This window comes from Ambystoma mexicanum, chromosome 7q (assembly GCF_040938575.1).
Source record: "Ambystoma mexicanum isolate Mex_15411 chromosome 7q, UKY_AmexF1_1, whole genome shotgun sequence".
NCBI classification, from domain to species: domain Eukaryota; kingdom Metazoa; phylum Chordata; class Amphibia; order Caudata; family Ambystomatidae; genus Ambystoma; species Ambystoma mexicanum.
Window position 1 is genome coordinate 303,891,842 of NC_090941.1, and position 22,996 is coordinate 303,914,837.

At 46.4% G+C, this 22,996-nt stretch overlaps 1 protein-coding gene across 12 annotated transcripts in view; it reads left to right on the top strand.

The window, feature by feature from the left end:
• Nucleotides 1-22,996, top strand: part of MYCBP2 (MYC binding protein 2) — a 3,160,061-nt gene that overhangs the window by 3,129,092 nt on the left and 7,973 nt on the right. For all 12 annotated transcript variants that reach the window (XM_069639721.1, XM_069639717.1, XM_069639718.1 and 9 more), the window contains 2 exons: nt 6,332-6,439; nt 19,268-19,433. In XM_069639721.1, the coding sequence (XP_069495822.1) occupies nt 6,332-6,439; nt 19,268-19,433 (274 nt within the window). The remainder of the gene's footprint in view (nt 1-6,331; nt 6,440-19,267; nt 19,434-22,996) is intronic.

The window sequence follows — 22,996 nt, forward strand, 5'->3', positions numbered from 1 at the left end:
TGGTGTGTTCTCCTTGCCACAATGGAGAGAAGCAATGTGGCTGGTTCTGGGCTCTGGAGAACAGCGTATCTGACTGCGGGCCCATCTAGCCGGCAAGGAGAACACCATAGTGAACACACAGCACAGGCAGTCTTTAACCTCCCAAAGAGGGAGCTCTGCCAGGAAGTTCCCAAGAGGATGGTCTTCCTTTAGGGTACTCCTCAGGTGGACATCTTTGTTTCCAGTGTCAACAGGAAGTGCAGGTGCTTCTGCTCCAGGTAATTTCCTCGTCAGCAGCACTGAGGGATGCATTGACGGTCGAATGGGACTTCAACTTGCTGTAGTCATTCCAGGCTAAGCCCTGTCATTCTGCTGGTTCTGCATCTATTTGGGGGTCACAATGATCTTGATCGCTCCAGACTCCGCCCGGAGAACGTGGTACCCGGAGTTCCTGGACATGACCATCTACCCTCCCTTGCATTTTCTGCAGAGGACAGACCATCTCTCCCACTCTGATGGGAGTGGCCTGCACCCGGACCTCCACAGCCTGAACTTTTATGCCTGGATGCTGTAAGGCTGAGGTATGAGTGGGATTTTGGACATGCTCCTTTCTGCTAGAAGGCCCGCCACCAAGTCAATTTATGCCAGCAGGTGGCAGAGGTTTTCGGGTCAGTGCCAGCAGAGGGATCTGGACCCTTCTACTTGCTCCACTTCCTCTGATTTGGAATTTCTTCTGTACCTGGCCCGGACGGGCCTACGGATTGGTACACTAAAGGGCTATCCTGCGGCCATTTCGGTCTCTAAGAGGACCCTGGAGCAAGGCTCCTTTTTCACGATCCACACAGTTATGCAGTTCCTCAGGGATCTTTCCCATATGTTTCCACCACGCCAGCTTGTTGTTGTGGCATGGGGTTTAAATGTATTACTGACGTTTTTAATGGTGCTCTGTTTGAGCCCCTTCATTATGATTCTTTAAGACTGCTCACCCTCAGGGTGATTTTACTGGTTGCTCCAGGCTCTGTCTGTTAATCCTCCCTACTTGGTTTTCTCAGAGGAAAAGGCATCATTGAGATACATCCTCCTTCCTTCCGTAGGTAGTCTCTGATTTCCATCTCTCTCAGAAGATCCATCTACCAGTCTTCTTTCCTCTGCCTCACCCTTCTAAGGCTGAGGAGCATTTTCATTGGCTATACCCGGTACATGCCCTCAAGTTCCACATCTCTCGGACAAGTGAGAACAGGACTGATGACCAGTTCTTCATTTGTTATGCTGGTGCCCCAGCTGGTAGCACTGTTAGCAAACAGACCCGGTCTCGTTGGATCATTCTCTGCATCTCGTAATGCAACGATCTGGCCGGCAAGGAGGTTCCTGAGGGTCTCCGGGCTCATCCCCACCAGAGGGTTGGTCACCATCTCAGATCTGCTTCGCGGAGTGCCTGTTCTGGATATTTACCAAGCAGATTCCTTGCACACATTTTCTAAGCATTACTGCTTGGATTATATGTCTAGTCAGGACGCCTGTTTTTAGCAGGGCTCTCTTTCAGAGTTTTCTGGTTTAGGTGGTGTCCTTGCTACCCTCTCTGCTCGAGGTCGTCGTACTGCTTTAGGAGTATTATCACAGATGAGGAGTTCATTAGAAGAACAAATTACTTAACTTCGGTAATGTTCTTTCTGATGGGCGTTCCTCCCACTGAACATTACCAAAGGTAAGTAATTTGTTCTTCACAATTAAATCAGATAGGTTTGATAGACTAAAAGGAACACCATGGCGATCAACAGTAGGCCCACCGCAATGTGTACAAATTCAGGCCATACATTTGGAACTGCGACTCATTTCCTTAGGAACGATTGCTCAATACAAAATAATCATTCTATACATAAAGCTATGTAAAGCACATACGTCTATACAGGGCATACTAGGGGCACTTTTTCGTAAAGGTTAAAATAAAACACTAGGTCATAGCATGCATTTGTCTTTCATAAAAAAATAGAATGGAATGCTGATTTGAAATTAGGTTGGCACCATCTGTGGTCACAATTGGAAATCAAAATGTGGAGATGGAATTGGTGTAATACCTGTATTGCTGGGAAAAAATCTTATACAGAATATGCATGGCAAGCCTTTCCTATGATACAAGCACAGAAATATACAATGATTTCCGCAGGTTTCTTATGTTATTGCACCTGACTCTTCTTCCATCAGGACTTCTGCAAGACAGGGCTTGCCCAGAGACATGTGAACTTCTGTTTTGTAGATCTGGCACTGCGTTGCTAAATATACAACATCTCTGAACACAGTTTGTCAACAGATTATTATTAGGGTATTTATTGAGCACAGACCTAGCTTCGAGAAGCAACTGAGCGTGTTACAATCATATGATTAGCAGATTATGAAAAAAATCTCTATGCTAATAGCACTGGTTTTATTCCTTCAAAAATGTTTTGGTCCTAGTGCATCTCTGGAAGATCAATCTCGTTAACTAATGCATTGAGAGGCTTATAGGACACTACAATGACGAGATTACTGGTTATAGTTACATGGGATTCTACTATTTATTTTTTGTACCTTTATTTAAGTTGCACAGTAACACCAAAAAGTAGTAAAACCACAGTTACATTTCCACACATGTAGCAGTGTTTGAACAGTATATAGGTACATTATAGAATGCTTCACATTTCCCCGTTGTCCTCACCCCTTTTGCTGTCCAAGTAATTGCGAAAGCCTCCCCAAATATCTCTAGGTCTGTTGGTGTGTGGGAGCAGACCAGAGTACACACCTTCCTGGTATTTTGCCCAAATCATGTCATTTAGCCATTCTTCTTTCATGGGGGGGCCTTCTCAACCACCTCATTAGTATAGTATGCTTAGCCAGTATTAGCCCAATATTTATGAGCTTGCGTTTCGCTGCATTCATTCATACACACCCCAGTATGCATATAGAGTGTTCCCATTCTACTGGTTGTTGCACCATTTCTTCGAGTGCCCCACAGACCCCGCTCCAGAATTCAGTAAGCTGCCCCAAGGCCACAGCATATGTGTCAAGTCAGCTTCTCTGCCCCCACACCTAGGACATTCCCCTGTGGCCGTAGTATACATTTTCTGCAATCGGGCAGATGTACGATGTATTTTAAAGTGGATCAATATAAACCTATCTAAACCTAGTGTTTATCGATACCTGTTTTGTGAGAGCACACAGTTGTGTTCAATGAGAGTCCGTGAATACCACCCCAAGATCTTTTTCCCCTTCCCCTTTGATATCAGGCACCTGTGCTTTCCCCGTCACCAGCGCCAGTTTATATAGTGCTGATGCCGTTTTCATGTTTGCACCCGTGGAGGCTATATCGTTGAGACAGGGATGCGACTCTGGCTCTCATGGGAATCCGCCCCATGTCGCTGCCATTGCCGACCGAAGTCGAAAATATTGCAGTTTCTGAAGTGGGGTGTCTCCTATCTGGGATATATCATCATCCCAGGTTCTAAACTGGCCTTCATGGTACATGTCTCTGAACCATGTGATCCCCGCCTCCCGCTAGTGTGTGGAAAGGGTTGTATCCTGTGATGGGGCCAGGTACGGTGCTTTCCAAAGTGGCATGTGGGGGCTATACATAACTGCTGTGTCAGTCTTGCCCATGCCTGCTGTGTGGCTAGTACAGGGTCCAAGTGGTTACAATTCCCCCTCTTTCTAGTGGCTATCCCTTGAAGTAGTGTGGCTCTCGATTTCCCTTACGTGTCCAGATCCATATAAGATGTGTGCGGCGCGCCTGCAACCCAGTTCATGGCGTAGTGTGCTTGGGCTGACCGGTAGTACACTTCAAAATCTGGTGCCGCCAATCCACCCTGGTCGTATGATTGTGTAAAGCACCGCCAGCTAGCTCGCACATCTCCATTCCATAAAAAGACAGAACATGCACCGGTCATCTTCTCGAAGAAGGGTCTGCCGGGCCAGAGTGGTACTGTGGCAAAAATATAAAACAATTTGGGCAATATGATCATCTTTACCAGTGCAGGTCTCCCCATAAGAGAGATTGGCAAGTGACTCCAGAAGTCCAACTTGGCACATAGCGCCACTGCTAGCGCGTCATAGTTCAGGGCGCAGACCGATTCAGCGCTGCGTGCCATTTCCACTCCCAGGTATCACACCCTCTGAGGAACCCAGCACAGCCCACACAGATCGCTTGGAGGCACCATGTCCTCCATCAATGGGAACATCTCTGATTTATTTATATTTAGACAGAGGCCTGACAGCCTTCCAAACTGTTGGACCATGTCCAATACTCTGCAGAGGTATTTCTCTGGGTTCCTCACAAACATAATGTCGTCTGCATATAGTGTAATCAATTCAATACTCCCAGCTAAAGGAATACATGCCCTTTTGTGCTGCGTCCTCATAAAGTCAGCCACGGGTTCGATTACTAGTGCGAACAGTAACTGGGATAGTGGGCACCCCTGCCTGGTCCCTCCCCCCCAATTCCCGTACCGCGGACAGGGCTCCATTCAATAGTGCTCTGCCGTACGGGCATGTGTAAAGTAGTCGTACCCACTTGTTGAAATTAGGGCCAAACCCATAATTTTGTAGCACTCTGAACAGGAAGGGCCAGCATACTGTGTCAAGTGCCTTCTGCATATCTAGCAATATGGCGACCCCCTGATAGTTTTTAGGTACGCCCGCCAGGACATTGTAGAATCTGCGGATGTTGGATGCTGTCGACCTTCCAATCGTAAATCCCGCCTGGTCCTCGTGGACCATGTAGGGCATCACCGGGTTGAGTCTGGTGATGAGTATTTTTGCGAAGATTTTCGCCTCCGTGTTAATGAGTGATAACAGTCGGTATGACCCGCAATCCTCGTGGGTTTTCCCAGCTTCAGTAAGAGCGTTGTGACCGCCTTCCTCATTGACCCTGGTAGGATGCCGGCATCTAAAGCCTCAGTCCATACCGCCAAAAGGCGGGGTGCTAGCATATCAGCAAATTCTTTATAGAATTTGTCTCCCAGGCCGTCGGACCCAGGGGGGGGCTTCCCACCCGGCAGACCTTTTATTGCTGTTTTAATCTCACCTGATGTAATCGGGGTTTCCATGGCGGCACTCGCTTCGCCAGATAATAGTGTTGTGGGTATAGTGGCAAGATAGTCATCAATCTACTTTTCTGTCGCCTCACTCTGAGGCGAACACAGCTCGCGGTAAAAGTCATAAAATACCCCCCTGGCCTCATCCGCTATTGTGACCACACTCCCATTCTGTATGGCGATGGTTGTGGTTCCCCTTTCAGTACGTACCAGGCGTGCCAACAGCCTGCCCAGCCTTTCCTGCTCACCATATCTGCGAGCTGCCATTGGCCTGTCGAAGTAGCAGAGCTCTCTTATCTGCCGCTTCTCGGAAGTTGTCTAATTGTTCTTTAATATCTGCCATAATCTGTGGGGTTGGGTTGATAGAATATTCTGCCTGCAACTGAGCTAGGGATTCCTCCCACCTCCTGAGTTCTCGCCTAATGTCCCTCAATACTCCGAATTCAGTGAACATTGCTATTCCCCGCATATAGACTTTAAATGCTTGCCATAGTGTTGCATGCTCAGATACTGATCGTTTGTTGGTGTCATAGAAGTCTGAGATATGTTATGTTATGGTGTTTCTAAAGACTAGGTCTTGTAGCGCTGTGGGTTTGAAGCGCCACTGTGGCTTGTTAATCTCGCCTTAAGGTATATTTATGGTTATTGTGATAGGGGAGTGATCTGACAGTGTCCTGGGAAGAATCCGGGCCTCAGATATCCAACTCCTGGAGGTGCTACAGCTAGAGACTAGCCATAGATCAGTGTGGGAGTGCATATCATGCACCGTAGAATAAAAGGTAAATGACCTCTGATCCCCATGCAGCGACCGCTAGACATCTGTCAGGTCCAAGTCATTAATGTGTGTATGACGTCCATGAGCCGCTCCTGTTAGGGATCTGGTGACGGTGGACGTACGATAAATGGAATGTCCTTTTTACTATTTTTTAAATATATTTTATGAACCTTTGAATTGTATGAACTATTATAATATTTTTACCATCAAGGATACTGTAACTTTTGTGCTGTCCTTGTAGTAACATTAAATAGTGTGAGAGGTTATAATAATTAACCAGAGCACACAATAAATGAAATAAATATTGTCTGGTCTTTTAACTAGAACATAGTTATTTCCAGAGCTATACCCCCACCCAAAACAATTAGTGGAAATGACTGCGTTTTCAGTTTGACTATGTTAAACATTGAAAGACAATTATGCATGTTTTCCAGGTATTTTTAGATTTGCAAACTTTACTTTCTTGATGGTTGTGGATAGAAAATACCCCATCTAATGGCTAATTTATATTTAGGCGTACTTTGGTGGTGAAGCTCGCTGTGATGCCGAGGCTGGTCAAGGAGATGACTATGATCCTACAGAGCTCATTTGTGGGGCTTGCTCTGATGTTTCCAGAGCACAGGTAATGCATTTGAGTTATTTGTAATTTAGAGATGCACATATTTTTAGATACCTGCAAAGAGAAAGTATCAACACCTATCCAATTAAAATGTTATATAGTGTTAATCTTGTTTGTGTTCTGCACCGATGGAATCCTATGGTGGAAAGGGATGCGCAATTGCATGAAGTACAAATGTTGGCACTGTACACCTGAGTTAGATATTAACAGCAGATTAACAGCAGACATCTCATGTATATTTGGAATATGCTACATAACTGAATATAAAATTGATTATAGAAATGTAACTGCTTCTGTGGGGATGGTGCAACCTTTTTGCCATTTCATGAAGCTATTCATGCAGATTCCTCATCTCTGAAATATCTTCCAGGTGCTTTCGGGTCTCGAAATGTATCTAACAGGCACTAAGTGGTCCTGCGAGGCTCTGTAGCCAACTCGGTCATGGTTCATTGGCAGCTTTGCCACTAGAATAGATGTTCTCGGAGCATGTGTGTGTTTATGGAGCAGCTGGCACCCCTTTGCTTCATTTGCTTTTTCCGAAGGTTACTGAGATTATTTCAGGAAGATTCTTCTATTTTTTCCTCTGTTTCATTTGGCTACCAAGCTCTGGCTTTAATTTCTGCAAGAAAGCAGCAGGCATACATCTGTATTGGATCTGCACCAGTCGTGTTTCATCCTTACCGTAACACTGGAGCAGATCATGCCAATTCATGCCTCCTGAGGCAATGCAGATCGAGTGGCCAAAGTGTTTTTGGCCCTGAGCAGAAGAAACACCCTAAAGAAGCCCTCCAAGAAGTTCCAGAGTGCACCTCCCAGTCAGAGAAGGTGGGAACATGAGAAGAGGAAACCTCATCAGTCACCAGGGGTCCAGATAAGATTTTGAAGTGGGGGTATTTTATTGCCTCTTTTTAATGTTGGGTGTAAAAATGAATTCCTATTCCCAAGAATGGGTATTTATTTAAGTGAATAAATCTATTAACTCACAAACTGATACCTTTCTGTAATATTTGAAAGTAGTAATTCATGCATTTTAAGATGGATTTTTACTGCAAAGTTCCTCTTCTTATCAGATAGTAATAATAGAGCTTCTTTCTGTGACATAACTATGCTGGAACACACTGATCCAAACATATTCTAGGATCTGTGTGGGTGGAAACAGGGATCAGTCTCCTGTGTGTCTGTTTTTCCTATTTTGTGTTAGGATTATTTGTACTCCCTATCCTTCATTTAGGGAGCAAAAGGGCTGGTACGCTGCTTATCTGTAGGGCTACTGGTCACATGTTGAGTCCTCTTTTTCGTGGGCAAATTTGTCCTTGGTCAGGAAAAATAGTGGGCGGCTTTCAGTGTAGCCTCGCTCAAGGTGTTCATGCAGGATCCTCCTCCTCAGTCGACTTCAGTACCTTAAGCCTGTTGAGCTTTGCTCTGAGTTTGGCACTACGTGAGCCAGCGTTGATGACACAGTTGGCTCAGGTGACACTTCCAGGTTGCACCTCTTCAGTCCTGTTGGCTACATAAGATGCTTCTTCACCCGTTCCTGAATGGGCAGACCTGTGTTGGGTCCCAGTATATAGATGCACCTCTGTGATGCATTTCCAAGCAATTTTTTGGTGAGCATGTATATGAGCAAATTGCAAATGACCTTCATTCTTCTGGAGACTGGGGGTATTATTCCTTACCAGAGGATTTTGTAGTTGAAGAGCCTTTTGTCACTGCCCTAATGGACCTCACTGAGGGTTTAGGGATCACTGTGTGGGTTTGACCCATCTCTGGACTCCCAGCATGTCCTGGGCCCAGATTTGGGGGCCTTTAGGAATGTAATTGCCAGATTGGTCGACACACTATGCTTGCCGGCCATTCTGTTGGGAAAACAATGTATGCCCTCACTGACATTTAAGCCATGTATGACTGGGTGGTACAGACCTGCATCTTTGCCTGCTGTTAGCAGGGATATAATCCAAAAGCACTAGACTGTGTCTCCGGGACCCCCTATTCTGCTCATTGCACCCAACCCAAGAGTTTATGGTGGTTCCAGCAGCTATAGCCTTCCCACTGGTGTCCCTGACGGGAATAAAAAAATAAAGATGATTGGGCAGGAATGTTTTTGCATCAATCAGATTAGCACTGAGTTTCATTAACACATCATGCACCTTAGCCCAAAACACCCATTAGCTTTGGAACACTACCAATGAGGTATGGTGACATTTTCGCCCTGACCTTAAGGGTCCTTTTGAAAAGGTAATGTGATGGGACACAACTTTAAACAGCTATTGCAAATGGGCTGTATTACCATCAACTCTGCGAAAGGTGTATGGGTTCTGGCACAGTTGCTCGTCACACATAGATGGAGTTTTGTCCTAAAATCTTTTAGTCATCATAGAGGGGCCCCTCTCATTTTATTTCTCCGAAGGAAAGCGGGTCAAGTAATGGCTAGCTAACTCAACATCAGCAGACAACATGGTATGGGTAACCCCCAGAGGTAGTGGACCTGGGAAAGGCAATTCAACTTCTCTGACTTCTAGTACTGTAGCCGCAAAGTATCTTTTAAAGAAGTCTGGAATGTCCATGATTCTCCGGTGGACAGGGCCAGGCTTTTTTGCAACGAGCAGGAGGCCATAACATTTGACCGATCGACCCACCAGATCGTGGTCCATAGCGCTAATGCCTTCAGTTCCTTCACAAGCACCACCCCCAGCCCCCTACCATGTCCATGCCCACTCTGTAATTGCTTCTCTTGAAAGAAATGTCCACCTTTTGCTGAAGGGGATCAGTGGTGCTTGTACCACCAGTATAGGTAGGATCATTTTAGTATTCCTACTTCCTCATGCCCAGAAAGGACAGGAGCCTACGGCCCATTCTAGAACTTCCCTGCAGAAAACGTTTATGATGGTGACCTTCTGAACTGTCTATTTAGATCACCAAGATGTCTATTTTCACAACCCTGTCCACCTAAAACACAGATAGATTGTTTTGTAGTGGTAGGCACTAATTACTACTTTTGGTACTTTCATTCAAATGCACCATCCCCTCTATTTTTCACAAAGGCCATGGCAGTAGTGGGAGCCATCTTCGTAGGGGGAGAGGTGCAGGTCTTTCCTTACCTCAGCGACTGCATCTGGAGAGCAAGATTAGAGGATAGATTGGTTGAGGATCTCAGAACAGCTTATGTCATTCTTTGTGCCGAGTTTCACAAAAGTAGTTTTTCTCTTGGCTAATAATCGGGGGTTATGCTTGTGACACACAAGGGATTCCAAACATGTATTGGAAGGGTGGGTGCCTCAAATACTCAGGCAATGATTAATCTTGCCAGTGAGTCTAAAGTGATTGAGCCCAATATTTATTTGGTGCCACTTCCTCCACTATTCTGTTGCATGCCTAGATTTTGGGATGCTTCAAAACATTTCCTCTTGTCTTAAAATTACTTATTTTCTAGGTTCTCATTGCTCCTAGTCCTGCAAAAACATTGAGGTTTATAGGTCTGCCTATGTGAATGATGTCATGGCTAGCACAATAAAGTGCATGTGACAGAGGCATGGCAACCGAGTTTTACCTTCCCATGAAAAATCGTCATCGAGATCTGTAAAGATCAGCAAATGAAGGTACTATTGAAATAGTACTGTTCACAAGGCAAAGGCCTGTAAAAGACGATGGCATAACAAAACCCTTGAAATTCACTGAAAAATGTTTAAAATGCGGTTAAGTTGACCAGATTTAAAGCACCAAAACCCTTAAAATTCAGAGAATGTGGAAAGTCTTGACCAGCTTAACTCTGTGTGCTCCCGTTGATGTGCCCCATAATTCCATTGTGTGTGTCATTGTGAATCCCTTCTCTTATAATATGTATGTGCCATGGCCTCGAGGACCGCCGCACTAGTATATATATTTCTGAGGCTTGTGGAATCTGCTTAGATCACATGCTGTGCATAGGCCGACATCTAGTGGAAGCTGCAGAGTATTACAGTTGTTGTTTTCAAAATTCGAAAAGGGACGTTGACGGGGCGTGGCAGTAATACTGTCCCTAGTGTGACGTCCACTGTACCCATGGTCCTTCACGCGTCGAGGTCCCTCAGATTGTTTTTTTCCGCCATCGTAGACGGACGCAAAATCAGAATTCTGATTTCGGCATAACGCCATTGATTAAACAATTAGAGTTAGTTACTCTGCCTATCTTTTATATCTTTCGCTCACCGACTATCGATAACCTCTCCAACAGCAGTGAAGAAGACGACCGTCGAATAAGACTCCCATCAACAGATCCTTTCGGCCTTGTGGGGCTGCTTCGGCCCACACAGTAGGGAGAGGGGGGGGGGATATTGGAGAATGGATTTACCCCTTTTCATACATTATCTTTGCCTAGCTGCCATTTAATTTAATTATGGATAGAACCCCTTTCAAGTTCTGCCCAAGTTGCAACAGAAAATTCCCCTGGGTCGACGAGCACCTGGTGTGCAATCTTTGTCTCCCACGGGATCACGTCAAAGGAAACTGTCGAACCTGTAAGCTCTTTAAACCTAAGACGTTAATGGACCGTTTAACTAAACACTGGGCCCAACATGCCATGCAGGCGGAGGCCACCATGGACGTGGAGAGGACCTACAGCGATGGCAGTAACGCTGCATTTTTGGATGGCGAGGGCGACGGGGAAACATCGGTTTCCCAAGCGCAAGCCCCCGACCCCAACAGACAGGCCGGCTGCCCTGATACGGGGACAACCCCCGGCGCCATCCGCACTCACACTGCCCCTACCACTAAACACACAACCAAGGGGCGTGACTCGACGCGTTCGTCGAACAAGGGCCCACACACAACGTCTAGGGAGAGGTCCACAGAATCCCTGTCCTCTGGGCACTCGAGGTCCCGATCGCCGCATGACAGGCCCCGACTATCGAAAGACAGCACAGACGTTGTGCCTAAATCCATTCCCGAACGTCGCACGTTGGCAGACAAGACGTCAGGTCACTCCACAGCTGAAGTTTGACATGCCTTGTTGAAGACGGCTAAAAGCCCATAACAGTCGGGATTTGCCCACCTGGTCAAAAAACGCGTCTCAAAGAGCCTACTGAAGGGGAAGGAATCCAAGAAGCACTCTTTTAAGACCCCCTCATAGGGAACACCCAGAAAGAGGGATTCCCATCCACACAAGGAAAAGGATTCACTTCCAAAGGAAGAGGAATCCTTGTCAGCAGCTCTAAATAACAAGGGTCTACCCTCACATAAAGTCCCAGTCACACCTCAAGGTCAGGCTTTCCCACTAGGCTCTATGCCCATTCCAAGCTCGGCCCAATGGACCTGTGAGGACATTGATAGAGTCATGAGAAGGATGACCTTTATGGCAAATATTTTCGAAAAGAACCCAGATTCTTTCCAAAACTTTCAGATCACCCCTCCCAATACAGCTGCCTCTGGTTCTCAAATCCCTGCAGATGCCTCTACTCCTCAGCCCCCTCCTAAAAGGTCTCGTCCTGATATCCTGGCTATCCTACCCCAGCAGGACCCACCCTTCATTGATCTGTATGACCCAGATACCGACAATTAAGACATCTATACAGCTCAGGAGGGCACAGAACAGGACTATGGCGATGAGGACAGAGAGATGTATAACATAGCCTCTCCCGTCACCCTAGACCCCCCAGTAGTAGATTCGCCAATAGACAACCAGCCACTACAAAACGACATTCTCATCAAGGCAGCTGAGTATTTTCAGATAAAAACACAGGAAACTCAACAAGACAGAGACATTTTAGGTGATAAAAAAGCAGTCACACAGTTCATTCTCATCCTGCAATCTATCCAGCAGAGTATCCTTCCCTCACTGGAGACACCTAACCAGACGCAGGCAGTTAATCCACACATCGAGAAGCTCTTCTGCCCTGCTCCCACAGATCCTCTCTATTTCATGGGACACCTCAAACCAGACTCTATTTTAGTTACAAGAACGAGAGCAGGGGCACACGTAGCCTCTTTGGAGGCACCACCTGACAAGGAAAGTAATAAACTATACACTATGGGGCAGAAAGTAGCCTCTTGGGCTGCCTTTCAGGCGAGAATCGCCAATAATGCCACACCTCTGGCGAGTTATAACTGCCATAAATGGGATGAGGTGTCTGCATTATTGTCTTTAGCTCCTGAACCCCTTAAAACACAATTGGCCCTGGTAGCAGCCGATGGCAGAGCAGTTTCAAGCTGCATTCTGAAAAGTAATTTAGACGCTGCTGACAATGCAGGCAGAATTATTGCAGGAGGGAACAATTATTAAGAGACATGCGTGGCTACGCCAGTCCGGCTTCAAGCAGGAGACTCAAGCTACGCTTCTTAATGTGCCTATTGAGTCCACTTCGGGAAGACCGTTGAAGACACCCTAAAATCTGCTAAAGAGGAATACGACAACAACAAAAGGGTTCGGATGCCCAAGGGGACGAGCAGCGGAGAGGGCAATATTAATGCTTATACCAAAAAGAAATGCTGCTGCCGCAAGTAGATACCAAGGTGGTTACTGATTCAAAACCTACCTGTGTCAACCAGTAATTTAAACAATGATTGAATCAATCCAAAAAGGTTATAAGCCAGAAAAAACACACACCCAATGTCAGGTAGTCTTAAAAAGTAATATATTGTTTTTACTAGTAGTAAAGAAAATACATAAACATTTGAAAATATATTACCTAACATTGTAGGATTCAATACTCAACATTCTGTGCCTAGTGTTCTAAAAATGTATCTACAGTATGAGGATGTACTGTAGTCTTCCATAAAATAAAATTAAATAGCACAATTGTGAAAATGTGCAAAAGACCCACTATACAGAAGGTTGTGCAGGACCAGAGCTGGTCTTGAAAAGGTGCAAAGATGCAAAGAAGAATGTGATGGTGCGTACCTACAGATTCAATCTTATTCTTGACAAGCTTCAGATAAATATTCACTTAGTGAGTGAGAAAAAGAACTATGTCATTAGACCATGCCATTCAAAGGTCTAAACAAGTATAGATTGAATCACTGTTATTACAACCAATATGCACTAAATGCTGCCTATTTGGAGACAGAAAAACCCTGGTTCATAATGGTGTTGCATCAACCATAGTCCAAAATATATAAATGCAAGTGTCATGCTGGACATTTGAAGGGGACCAATATCACATGTAACCAGTACACTTCCTTATTCAAAAGTTATTTAGTGCTGTTTCCTCAGCCTTGGAAGCGTACACTAAGAGGGTCTGCCAAGAGAAATACAGCACCTTAAAGTTCTTGGGCCAGTTTACCAATAAACCCACAGGGCAAAGAAGTAATAATAATAATTTACGTCGCTTTCGCAGACAAAATTCACTGAGGGGTTCAAGCTACAATCAAAATCGGGGACCGTCCTGGGGTAACAATCAAGGCCAGGCCTCACAGGATTACCAAAGGGGGCAGTGCAGATCTCGCGGCCGGGTGAGGTCCTCCACTTCTAGAGGTGGAGCCACACCTTCAAAACAGTGACTACCCGCTTCAGGTGCCCTCCCATGCCTCTCGAGTAGGAGGGCGTATTTCAAACTTCACCCAAGCATGGGAGGAAATCACCTCAAACAAATGGGGGTTATCCATCGTGGCGGGCGGTTATTGTGTGGAACTAATCCAGCAACCACAGAAACATCCCCCCATCAAAACTCACTCGAAGGAAGAACAACGCATCCTTCTCGAGGAAATCGCAATGCTGCTCCAAAAGGACGCCATTGAAGTCATCCCAGCGAATCAGGTAAACAAGGGTGTTTATTCAACCTACTTCCTTGTGCTTAAAAAGATCTAACAATGCACCTATGTCAAGCCACAAAAGTTCCACATGACTACGCTACAAGAAGTAATCCCCCTGCTAAAGCGGGGAGACTACATGGCAACATTGGATAGGAAAGATGCCTTTTTTCATATTTCAATGTTCCCAGCGCACAGAAGATTCTTGCGGTTCAAGATAGCAAACCAGCACTACCAATTCAAAGTGGTACCCTTCGGAATAGCATACGCACCAAGGGTATTCACAAAGGTACTGGCTGGTGGCAGCGCACCTGCGCAGGGAAGCAATCCCAATGTACCCTTACCTGGACAACTGGCTAATTACAGGGGAGACTCCCCAAACTTGCAGGTAGAACAATCAAAGAACTATCAACCTTCTCTTTCAATTGGGCTTTTATATAAATGAGAAAAAATCGATCCTAGTGCCAAGCACAACCAAACTGTTCCTACGAGCTGTAATAGACTCAAAAGAAGGGTTAGTCTTCCCGTCAGAGGAAAGAGTCCAAAATATGTTACTGCAAATACCTCATTATCAGGTCGTCCGCCAGATAAGCGTGCGCAAAGTTATACATTTGCTAGGCATGATGGCATCTTGCATTTACCTGGTACAGCACGCACACCTGCGCATGCAACCCATGCAGGAATGGTTGGCGAAACAGTGGACGCAGGCAAGTGGTCAGTGGGATCATCTAGTGGTCGTTTCACCAACACTGGTACAAAGCCTTCGCTGGTGAAGAAGGGAAAATCTGTTGAAGGGTAAACCCTTCCACAATCCAGAAGTACAGGCGATAGTTACGACAGACGTGTCTCTCGCCGGGTGGAGGGCTCATTACCTTCATCACACAGCGCAAGGTCTATGGACGCATGCCACGGTGCTGAACCACATCAATCTGCTGGAACTACTGGCGGTGTTGAAGGCCCTTCAGGCATTCGAGATACACCTAGCAAACCAGTCGGTGCAAGTCCTACAGACAGCAGTACAGGGATGTTTTACATCAACAAACAGGGGGGCACACATTCTCCAAATCTGTGCAAAATAGCACAACAAATTTCGAAATGGGCACTCAAACAGAAAATATTCTAATCCTCACTACATGTTCCAGGGGAACTCAACTCTCTAGCCGACTCACTGAGCTGAGATTCCCTACCAGAGGAATACGAGTGGCAACTAGACACAAAGGTCGTAGACCACCTCTTCTCTCAGTGGGGTTTCCCCACGCTAGACTTGTTCGCTACAAGCAAAAAAACAATGCCCAGACTTCACGTCCAGGTTCCCCCATCCAGGCTCCAAGGGGGATGCCCTATGGATGAACTGGTCAGTGAGATGTGCTTACGCTTCCCCCCCCCCGACTCCTCTCATGAACAAAGTGGTGAACAAGATCCACAAGGAACTGGTGACGTTCATCCTAGTTGCTCCTATGAGGGCAAGACAGCCATGGTATCCACATCTTCGCAAACTGGCGATGTGCGATCCCATCAAACACCTGTGCCAGACCAACTAACTCACTCAACACGGGAGATTAACAGTGCACCCGCTACCTCACTCAATGAACTTGACAGTGTGGCTCCTGAAGTCATAAGAGTTCGGACATCTTAACCTACCACAGAGGTGTATGGATATCCTCAAGGAGGCATGAAAGCCAAACACTAGACACTGTTATTTCGACAAAGTGGAGAAGATTTATAATTTGGTGCCAGTCTAAATAAATAAACCCCATATAATGTACCCTATCCCACATTCTAAACTATATGCTCCAATTGCTAGTTTCAGGGTTAGTATTCAACTCTAAAAAGGTCCACCTGGCGGCCTTGTCGGCTTACACCACCTCCCCAAATAAGGTATTGTGGTGCAAGTTGCCGGACATCAAAGCATTCATGGAGGGAGTAAAGAGACTCCACCCTCCAATTTCAAACCCACCGCCAGGTAGTCGCTAGGCTCATGGGACCCCTTTCAAGCCGATGCACAAGTCAAGTCTTAAACACTTGACTTACAAGACTGGCTTCTTAGTGGCTAATACTTCCATAAGAAGAGTTAGTGAATTGCAATCACTGTCAGTGCAGGATCCTTTCTTTGTCTTACACAAAGACAAACTGGTTTTACGTACTCATCCTAGGTTCTCAACCTGTTCATCTCTAAATTTCATGTGAACCAGTCCATTGAGCTTCTGACTTTCTTTAAGAACCCAAAAAGCTCAGCTGAGGTAAAACTCCACACACTAGATGTAAGAAGGGCCGTCCTTTACTATGTAAACAAGACCAGACCGCTAAGAAAAACAGACCAACTGTTTGTCTGCGTAGCCCCAGGCAGAGGAGGAGACCGCATTTCCAAAAATTCTGTCTCCAGAGGGCTAGTCAGATGCATACAACTGTGCTATTCCCTGTCAGACAAGACACTGCCTTTCACGCCAATAGCTCACTCCACAAGGAGCACAGGATCTACTCTGGCATTTAGTGCAAATGTCCCCTTAGACAACATTTGCAAAGCAGCTACATGGAGCTCAGTACAAACTTTCACTCAGCACTACTGCATTGACACCCATTCCTAGACAGATACACTGGTGGGACAAGCAGTTCTAAAACATGTTTGCCCATGAACCTTCTCACAAGCCACCACCTTCTCCTAACACTGCTCACTAATCTATCCACCGCACGTGATCTAAGCAGATTCCACAAGCCTCAGAAGGGATACATTACTCGGTTTATAGTGACAATTTCGAATTACATAATTTCGAATGCCAAAATGTCAAAAAAATTATACCTTTAAAAAAAAAAAAAAAAAAAAATTTGAATCTTTTTTTTAACATTTTTTGTTTGAAAGGGGGGGTTCCCCCCTTTTTTTTAGCCCTTTTTGTTACTCGCAAAACTAAAAAAAAGTAAATTAAAAAATAAGACATTCGAAAAAAAAAGTAGGTATAATTTTTTCGCCATTTTTTTCATTCTAAATAATTTTTTCGACATATTAACTGGATACCACATTACTCGCCGTAATCGTATTTCGGATGCTTCCACTAGATGTCGGCCTATGCACAGCATGTTAATCTAATCAGATACAAGCATCAGAAATACGATTACAGTGAGTAATGTATCCCATGTGTTTTTATATACATATATCCAGGTCTTGACGGCGTGGTGACACCGTCGAGATGAGCAGCACTCCCTTGAGAGATGCTTGAAGTGAAGATGCCAAAAGGTTTGCAGGTTTCCCTCATAGCGTGGTTCCTGAGCAGGTAACGCTTAGGCACCCAGCCACTCCCAGGCTAATCTGGAAATCCTACAGGGCGCAAGGAGCAAGGCTACCATGGCACTGTATAAATGTAAATGGACCAGGTCTGCCACTGGGCAGACTCCAAGGAAATGGACCCCCTTGCATGTACTTTGGAAGACGTGTTCTCCTTCTCGTGCACCTCGCCCACTCTGGCGTGCAGGTGGACACCTGCCGCACTTACCTCGCAGCCATTGGGGCTTACAGGAATTCAGAGGAGGGGGGGGGGTCTTATCCTCCTCCAATCCGATTGTCAGGAAACATTCGGCAGGGCTCGCAAGGCTCTACCCGCCCATCAAGAGGCCACACCCTGTGTGGGACCTGAACATAGTCTTGTGCGCCCTAGCGCACAAACCGTTTGAGCCAATGGCATCCGTGGACATCCGGCTGGTCACCATTAAGACAGCCTTACTAGTAGGCCTCTCCTCAGCTCGCAGAGTCAGCGAAATCCAGGCGCTGCTCGCCTCAGAACCATATACTACCTTTCACAGGGACAAAGCTGTCCTGCCGACACACCAAGCATTTCTGCCTAAGGTGCCGTCTGCTTTCCCTTTGAACGAGGAAATAGTCCTTCCTCCATTTTTTGCCGATCCTAAGGACGAGGCACAGAGGGTTCTGCACTACCTGAATGTCAGGCTGGTCCTGAAATTCTACCTTGACAGGACCAAGGGCTTCTGCAAATCAGACGCCCTGTTTGTCACTTTCGGAAGTGCAAGACCAGGCTATCAGGACTCGAAGGCCTCCATATCCAGCTGGATGGTCGCGGCCATCAAAGAAGCATACGAGGGCCAGCACAAGCCGCTTCCAGCGAACATGCACGCCCACACAGTCAGGGCCAAGGCAACGACCATCGCATTCCAGCGCCATGTCCCTTGGCAAGTCATAAGCAGGGGGGCCACTCAGGCCACTCCCTCGGCTTTCTGCAAGCATTACTGTTTGGATACCGGCTCTAGATCGGATGCGGCTTTCGGACAGATGGTTCTCAGGAACCTATTTGCTTAAGGAGGGTCTCCTCTCCACCCTGGGGCTACATTCAGTTGTAATTGCCCATGCAGCATGGAGGAAAGGGGACGGGACGTAACATACTCTTAGTCCATAGTCCCCTTTCCTCCATACGTCACACCATCCTCCCCCCTAATAATACTGGTGTCATTAGGCAATGTTAAATCTATTGTTGACGTGTCAATGGGGACTGAGGTGTGTCGCCGGAGGACAGAGTCAGGCCAGCGCATGCTCCCAGGGCCGCACCCCTGTGTGCCTCTAAATTTAGAGGGGAAGAAGGGTTTTTTCTGGTGAAAAATGTTCCGTCTCCCGTCCCTTGGAAGGGACGCCTCATGCAGTATGGAGGAAAGGGGACTATGGACTAAGAGTACGTTAGTCACTACGGTGAGTAACTTATAATTTCCAAAGTTGTGCTTTAACCTTTCCTGTCACAGTAGTTGTTTGCTTCTATGGTTACAAGTGGCAGCAATGGAAGTGAAGACCGAGCAAAATATGAAGCAGCTTCAAATAAAATGCTGAACGAAGACCCTCCATGCACAGTGATCTATTTTTGCAATCTGATTCAGCTCATAGTAGAGTCATGTGTACTCTTGTCTCTGAATGACCAGTTAGAGTTGCAAAATGAGCCGCTTTTCGTATTGTGTGAGAAATGAGCAAGACTACGAGATATAGTTCTCATTGATGCTTTTAAACATAGGAGTGCAAAACTAGAAGCGTATTATGTAAAGGTTGCTAGGGCCTTTGCAGTTTTAGCGATACATGTTGTGATTTGGACTCTTAAATGAATTTCCTGTTTATTTCTTTAACAGATGTGTCCGAAACACGGTACAGATTTTCTAGAGTACAAATGCCGCTATTGCTGCTCAGTGGCTGTGTTTTTCTGCTTTGGAACAACGCATTTTTGTAATGCCTGTCACGATGACTTTCAAAGAATGACCAGCATCACAAAGGAGGAACTTCCGCGTTGTCCAGCAGGTACGGGCCATGTGCATATTTTTGTACTCAACAACTTGAAATAACAGTTCTATATTTTACTTCTGACTGACGATCTGTCTTTTCCAACTGATGTCACAAATGTAGGTCTCATAGATGTGGTCTGTACTTTAGATTGTGTTATTTCCATCAACCTTACCTAATCTCTTTGCAAAAAAGAATCTTTTGCTTTTCTATCTCACTTTTGTTTCTCTCCCGCTTCTCACTCTTGTCCTCTCACCTTAGTGATGTGGCATCTTTCTGTGTGCAAATGTCTATTTAAGGTAGTATTTGCAAGCAGAAAGTTGCAAGATCTTTCTGCAGTCTTTCTGAAAGACTTGTTGCCGCCTCAAACATGTACTTTGCTGCCAGAATCCCTTTCTTTGTCCCAAGCATGCTTAATGTTCGGGTGCTGCATAGCAACCATGCAAGATGGTGGCTTTCCTCTAAGCTCTGTATTGCGTATCCTGAAAGGAACCAAGCGTGTACTCAACCCTACAGATTTACAGTTGCAACATATTTTTACTCGCTTATCAAATACTCCCATTGTGAATAGGGCTTAACTTTTTACTGGAAAAGTTGTTCACCTTCTTCCACAAGTAGAAGGGTGCTAACCAGACTTGTTTGAGGTTGCCAGGTGCGGATCGATGCACCGAAGAAAGGCCCGTGGGCCACAAGGACAAAAAGGAAAAGACACCGTAAACGATCCTGGTGTCTAGAGGGTTCTTCCAAGCAACTCCATTCTTCATCATAAAAGAGCAGCCACCACTCTTGGAGTTCCCCCGAGGATCATGCTACACAGGTACTTTCCCCCACCCCGACCCTCTACACCTGAGGAATAGGAAGCCTTCAGGCTTAAGATGCTTGACATCTTTTCTAAGGCCCCAGCACTGACAGTTCTGACCTCAGCGCTGTTGGCTCCGGGCCCTATGATGATAGCTTTGGCCTCTTCTCTGCCGGCGCCAATTGAGCCCACCGCACTCAGATGTGCCAGCAGAGATACAGATCTGACATGCAGCTATGCGCCTCCGGACCTGCCCGTGCTTACGATACATAAGATCCCGTGATGTGGATGCACCATTCCATCTTTGGACGTTGGTCCTCTGGCCCCTATACATCCCTCTACGGCGCTGACCGGCACTGGTGACACCAGAGCTGCTTGAGAGTATGCCACGCTCCCTAGGGGTACATTCATCTCTCGCCTATAAAACATTTATGATGAGGAGGATTATCCAGTTGCTTTTGGTATGGAACACTTCCAACCTAGGGAAGTTGGGGACCTCCCGGAGGAGTTTTATAGTGATCAAAGGGACTTGGTGGATCTTGCGGGCGACTTGCAGGATGCAAATGGCTTGAACACCTCACTAGAAGTGGGCATGCTTCTGGCTCCCACCCCAGGCAAACCTCAGGCACCTTTTCAGTGCCTTATTTCTGAGGTGAATGATACTGTCTGAACTCTCGCTTCCCAAGGTACAATATGAGCTGACAGACATTCTGGATGAGGGCCCAAAGAAGGAAAACCTATTGCCTTTCAACTAGGCAGTAGAGGCACCAGTTCTGGAGCAGTAGTCTAAACTGGCCTCAACTACAACTGTTGACTGCAACCTCACAAAAAAAGCACAGGCCAGCAGCCTCTGACCCAAGTTTCCTGTCTGCCCATGTATCACCGGAGAGCTTGGCAGTACAGGCTGCCAATGCAAACCTTGAAAACAACCTCCTTTCCTAGTTTCCCTCCTGATAGGGAGAGCAAATGAATGGATACCTGGGACAGGAAGGAGGTTTCGACCCTTCACCTCTTATGCCCACAGGGGGAGGGGATCAAGCGCCCCCTTGAAAAGCAGGTGCACCAGTTCTATGTCCATTTGCCAACACCTTTTTTTTCAATGTCATTTTTTACAAAACAATTACATCAAATAAAACTCCTGTCGGCCAAACGACAGTATACGTGTGCAACACCACCCCAACAGGGGTCAGGATAAAGGTGCCCCCATGGGAGGTATCGCAACCTCCACTGTGCCCTTGGCTGCCCCAGCTGTGAAGCCTCCAAGTTAGACTTCCACCACCTGTCCACTGTGGGAGGCTGATTGTCCCAAATCGGCAAGGAATGGAGGATTCACTTCCGACGCCTGAGCCTTCCAGGTCATTCATCAAGAATGCAGTCTACGTTTTGCTGTTCACCCTCCAAATCACCTGCCGGACATCAAATCCTCTCCTGTTGAAGGAGGTCTGTCAGCTTCTGGGAAATGGGGCCATAGATCAGACACCCCACTCAGAACGAGGCAAGGTCTGGTATACTACCTATTTTGTGGTGCAGAAAAGGGACCAGGGACCTTAGTCTCATCCTATTTCTGTGGCTTTTGAACCTGTACTTACTCATGGACAAGTTCAAAGTAGTCACCCTATCCGAGATCCTTTAGGCCATAGATCTGCAGGATTGGCTGAGCTCCCTGGATCTCCAGGATGCATACTTCCATGTCCCCCTCCACAAGAACCATAGGAAGTACCTGAGAGTCAAGGTGGGTAATTCCCATTACCAATTCAAGGTTTTGCAGTTCAGCCTTTCTTCAGCACCCATGATCTTCACCAAGCTTCTGCCAGTGGTGTTGGCTCACCTAGGAAGATAGGACATTCGTGTGTTCCTCTATCTGGACAACTAGCTCATCCGAACTCGCTCCCCAGACCAGGCGTCGGCATACTTGTACCAGACATGCAAACTATTGTGCAGCTTGGGCTTCTCCCTGAACTTCATGAAGTCTCAGGTTTGAGCATCCCAGTCCCTCCAATTCATCATGTAGGTATTAGATACTCGCCTGGGCCTAGCCTTCCCACCCAAGGACAGAGTGGCAAACATCACCAAGATGGTTCATGTCTTCCAATCACAGGAAACGATTGCTGCATCAGCTTTTCTGTGCTTCCTAGGTCTCATGCCTCCTGCATCCTTGTCGTGCCAGATGCCCGTTTGTGTATGAGGTCGCTTCAGCTACTACTGAGTTGCAATGGTCTCAATTTCAGGGATAACCATCGGATATTCTTCAGGTTTCGGCAAAGGTGTCCAGAGACCTTGAATGGTTGTCCCACAGAGACAACATGCTGCACGTAGCATTATTCTGGCACCAACTGACTCGTCACAGATGCGTGCCTCAAGGGCTGGGGCGCTCACCTCCAAAACCTCACGGTGAGTGACCTCTGGTCTCTGTCGGAGTGCTGGGAGTACATTAATTTGCTGGAGCTGAGGGCCATCATGCTGGCCCTTGTTGCAAGGTAGAGGAATGATTCCATTGGTTAGATCAAGTGGGGGCCCTCAGCTACTACGTATTTCGGACAAGAAAGGCCAGGAAAGATGACAAGCTTTTAGTTTATTATGCTAATGCCCGTGCTGGTAGGATGTGACTAAACTGACCTTTTTAAGGTGGATCATTCTCTGCATTTCAAAATGCTATGACCTAGCTCTTAAGCAGATGCCTGTGGGTCTCAGGACACCTCCACCTGATGACTGGCCGCTACCCTGGCTCTGCAAATTGGAGTTCCGGTTCTGGACATTAGCCAAGCAGCTACATGGGCTTCTT